At 38.7% G+C, this 4531-nt stretch overlaps 1 protein-coding gene across 1 annotated transcript in view; it reads right to left on the reverse strand.

Annotated features, from left to right (window-relative positions):
• Positions 1–1444: 1444 nt before the first annotated feature.
• CLHC1 (clathrin heavy chain linker domain containing 1) overlaps positions 1445–4531 on the reverse strand; it is a 46938-nt gene continuing 43851 nt past the window's right edge. The window contains exons 8-9 of the mRNA XM_023512082.1: positions 4036–4215; positions 1445–1670 (exon numbers count right to left, since the gene is read on the reverse strand). Coding sequence (XP_023367850.1) covers positions 1477–1670; positions 4036–4215 — 374 coding nt within the window. The 3' untranslated portion in view covers positions 1445–1476. The remainder of the gene's footprint in view (positions 1671–4035; positions 4216–4531) is intronic.

The following is a 4531-nucleotide window of genomic DNA, read 5'->3' on the forward strand; positions in this document are numbered from 1 at the left end:
TTTTTTTTTTTAAGAGACGGGTCCTCACTGGCTCAGGCATGAACCACTGCAACCGGTCTAAAAATATTATATTTTAGAAAACTGAATTATAAATTGCGTTTAGCACTGTATGTAAAAATTTAAAATGCAGCTGGAACATTTCTAGATTTATAAGATAAACGAGGCAACTCTGATACGAGTGTAGACAGATAGCTCAGGATAGACAGTAAGTTTTACCAATATGTCAAGTGTTCCAAAGAAGGATAAAAAATAACAAATGGGTAGAGATGTGGGATTTGGTGAGTATAAACTAAGTAACAGTGTGTCTGGGGCCTGGTACATAAAAATTACAGTTATCGTCTACTTAGTTCTTAGTTTCTCCATTATATTATACATAACTGATCATTGTCCTCAAAACAAACCTAGGGGAGGCATCACTGTCCATAGTTTACAAATGAGGGCCAGGATTTTATTTTGTTTTTTATTTCAGATTAATATGAGGATACAAATGATTAGGTTTCAATGTTTGTGTTTGTTAGGTAAGGTACCCATTGTAGCTGTGCCCCTCACCCAGGTGTGCCACATATGCTGACATTGTGCCAGTCAGGGGAGAGCACACCAACCCCTCTCCCTTCTCCCCTCCCCACCCTCCTCCCCCACCGCCAGAATTTTAACACACAGCTATCTGACTCCAAGTTCATATTCTTTTCGCTAAAAAATAAATCACACTGAATTTACATTTAGGAGGGGAGAGGTATGCTCTTTCTTCTTATTTTATCTAATAGTAGCTCCTCTTTACCATGTTCCATGGCCAAGGCTGATATCCAGTTGGCATGCTCTGGTGTGGCATCAGGGGCTGTGAAGGCTGTTCTGTGTAGTTCAGTATCTGTTCTGCTTGACTGGTGCCCATGTTGTAATAATCACTAAATATTTTGAGTACTATACCTCGCCCTAAGTAATAACATGCCTAGATTCCCAACTTTTATAGTAGAAGCCTAACCTTTGCTATATTTATATATATTAAAGCATGAGACACATCTTTAAATTAGAGACACCAAATAACTATCCTTTAGGGTTTTTTCTAGAGAATCCAAGCTTTCTTGGCAAGTCAGGCTTGTAGCATTTGATGTTTGGGAAGACAGTTTAACAGGATACTACCCCCACCTTCCTCAGTTCTTGTTATCAAATTAGATCACCAAGGAATATATCTGGACATTAGCTTATGCGTTTAGATGAAAAAATGCCTACACTGTTTTTCACAGTTATAATCTTGGATTTTATCAAGATTCAATGTTAAGAAATGACTAAATGGGGGAAAGGAAGCAATGGTATAAATGTTTCAAGGACAAATCTAAATGTCATCATAACATCAGAAGTATGATTTATTTCTGAGAGCTTCATACTCTAGCTTTATTTGTTAATTATGCTATAACCATTCTGCCCAAACAACATACACAAAATGCTATACAAGCTCCCTCAGTTGGTTAAGATACAGAACTACCAAAAAACATGTTCCATTAAGTTGATCGTGTCGTCTTCTAAAATTTCAATAACTCCAGCCTGAGATCGAAGGATAGTTATGATGTCATTAGATAATCTTTCAAAGCCATTCTGTAAACATATATCTGCCATTTTTTGCCACTTTTCTAGGGAGCAAAATGGATCATCTAACACAAGATGTTTTACTGCATCTGAGGAGGAAAAATACAAGATTATAGTGTGGTATTTTTTCCTACTTGATAATCCACACTCAGTGATTCTTCAAAAATAGAAAAGGACATAATTTCAAGTCATTTAATATTTAACTCTACCTGATTCCTATACATTTATTTTATTTATTTTTAGACAGAGTCTCAACCTGTCACCCTGGGTAGAGTACTGTGGTGTCATAGCTCACAGCAACCTCCAAGTCTTGGGCTCAAGCGATCCTCTTGCCTCAGTTTTTCTATCTTTAGTAGAGATGAGGTCTCACTTTTGCTTAGGCTGGCCTCGAACTTATGAGCTCAAGTGATCGGCCCACCTTGGCCTCCCAAAGTGCTAGGATTACAAGTGTGAGCCATTGCACCCGGCCTATAATTCCCATGTTTAAAGGTATAAAATGTGAAGTACTCAGTCTAGCTCCTGGTAGGTACTCAAGTGTTTAATTCCTTCACTTCTTCCTTTGCTATTAACCTCTTTATGTCTCAGTTCAACCCTCCCCCAGTTCTCATATTCTGCACTTATTCCACGCTCCTCCACTCATCTCCTTCTTGGTAAGATAGCAGATATTGAAGGCTACAGGGCAGGGAGCTCAGAAAGTGAAGAATGTGGGCTCATCCTTATTCACAGAATCTATAAGGCATCATTAAAATCTCCCAAATAACTGAGGACCTATACCATGTTTCCCCAAAAATAAGACCCTGTCTTATGTTTATTGTTTCTTAATAAGACACACTAGGGCTTATTTTCAAGGAATGTCTTATTTTTATTAAGTATAATACAACAATCTACATTTATTCAAATACAGTTAAGTCATCTTCTTCTGGAACCTGACAGGGGGAGTCGACCTTGTTGGTGGGGCTGGTGCTAGTGATGCATGAACTCCTTTCCCCTAGCCATTTGCAGGTGCACAATAGGGTGCCTGCGACGGCGGTTCGGTTACCACACGCGCACCCGCACAAGTGCAAACGCAAAGGGCTCGGAGAAAGGAGCTGTAGCAGATAAAAGGTATTCCAGTCTTCCTTTCTGCTCTGTCCCAAAATGCAGGGTGTGGCCTATCACTAGGTCTTATTATCAGGGTAGGGCTTATATTTAACAAATGCATAGAAATCCTGCTAGGCTTATTTTGGGGGGTAGGTCTTATTTTCAGGGAAACATGGTAGGTCCAGTTTTCATGATCCCTCAAACACTTTTATAAATGCCTCAATAGTGTGAACTCAGGGTTTAAGAAACTCTTTGACAAACTCTTTATCCTATTTCTAGATGGAGACTTCTTAAAGATGGGTCTTCTAATTTTTCTAAAAGAATAAAATCCGGCCTGGTGTGGTGGCTCACACTAGTAATCCTAGCACTCTGGGAGGCTGAGGTAGGTGGATTGCCTGAGCTCACGAGTTTGAGAACAGCCTGCTCAAGAGCAAGACCCTGTCTCTAAAAAAAAAAAAATAGTGGGGATTTTGGCAGGTGCTTATAGTCTCAGTTACTTGGGAGGCTGAGGCAAGAGGACCGCTTGAGCCCAGGAGTTTGAGGATTCTGTGAGCTATGAAGCCACAGCACCCTACCTAGGGTGACAAAGTGAGAGTCTGTCTCAAAAAAAAAAAAATCATTTTGTTTATTGAATAAATCTAACAATATTATTTATTTTTATCTTTATTTTTTTTTAGAGACAGAATCTCACTTTATCACCCTTGGTAGAGTGCTGCGGGTTACAGCTCACAGCAACCTCCAACTCCTGGGCTTAGGCAATTCTCTTGCCTCAGCCTCCTGAGTAGCTGGGACTACAGGCACCTACCACAACACCTGGCTATTATTTTGTTGCAGTTTGGCTGGGGCTGGGTTTGAACCTGCCACCCTCAGTATATGGGGCTGGTGCTCTACCCACTGAGCCACAGGTGCCACCCACAAAAGTGAAATTTAATTAGTTATTCTCAATCACATTGCAGAGTTAGGTTCAGAGTGAACATCATAAGAAAATATGCATACATTCGATTTAGGAATTAAAATATATAAATTTTATATCTAAATAACATTTAAAATACATATAAAAAGATTACTAAATGTAAATATATGTCAACATATATAAAGTTTTTAAAATAGTGTTAGCTATTATAATTAGTATGACATTCCCTTCAGGCTTCATAAAGATTCTCTCTTCATTCTTCTTCATTCATCCTAGAAATATAGTTTTGTCAACAGGCTATTACCGACCTGGTAATATTTACATTTATAAGCTCCTAAAATTACCTCTTGCTTAAGAAAGAACTCTAAGAGAAATTTGATGTAACTCATACATAATCATCTTTAATCTTTCTCTAAACAACTCACTATATTTCTTCCACAACACTATTTTACTATACTTACCTTTCCCACCTTTATTTACTTCTTGAAGTAGCTTGATGCCAACTTTTTTCATATCTACAGAGAATAGATGTAGTATGGCCAGACCAAAAGATAAAAGTGGTGGTTTTCCATTCCACTCTTTAGTGAGACATTGGATTAATTCAGGTTGGGGACACAATGTTATTACCTGTATTAGATCATCTGAAAGCAAAAATGAAAATCTGTATCTCAACATCCTAATAAGATAAATCAATTAGAAACTGGGACTACTCTACTTTTTCCAATGCTGAAGCCTTCAGTAACCCACTCCAACCCAAACTCCTTGGTACTGTCTCCAGTCCAAAAAAAAAAAAAAAATCACTCAGCATAGCAAAAGACAAAGGAAAACAACCCATGACAAAGAGTATAAAAATACTATCAAATAGGCTTGGCGCCTGTGGCTCAAGCGGCTAAGGCGCCAGCCACATACACCTAAGGTGGCGGGTTTGAATCCAGCCCGGGCCCGCCAAACAACAAT

This window comes from Otolemur garnettii, unplaced genomic scaffold (genome assembly GCF_000181295.1).
Source record: "Otolemur garnettii isolate 467f Iridium unplaced genomic scaffold, OtoGar3 scaffold00024, whole genome shotgun sequence".
NCBI lineage: Eukaryota > Metazoa > Chordata > Mammalia > Primates > Galagidae > Otolemur > Otolemur garnettii.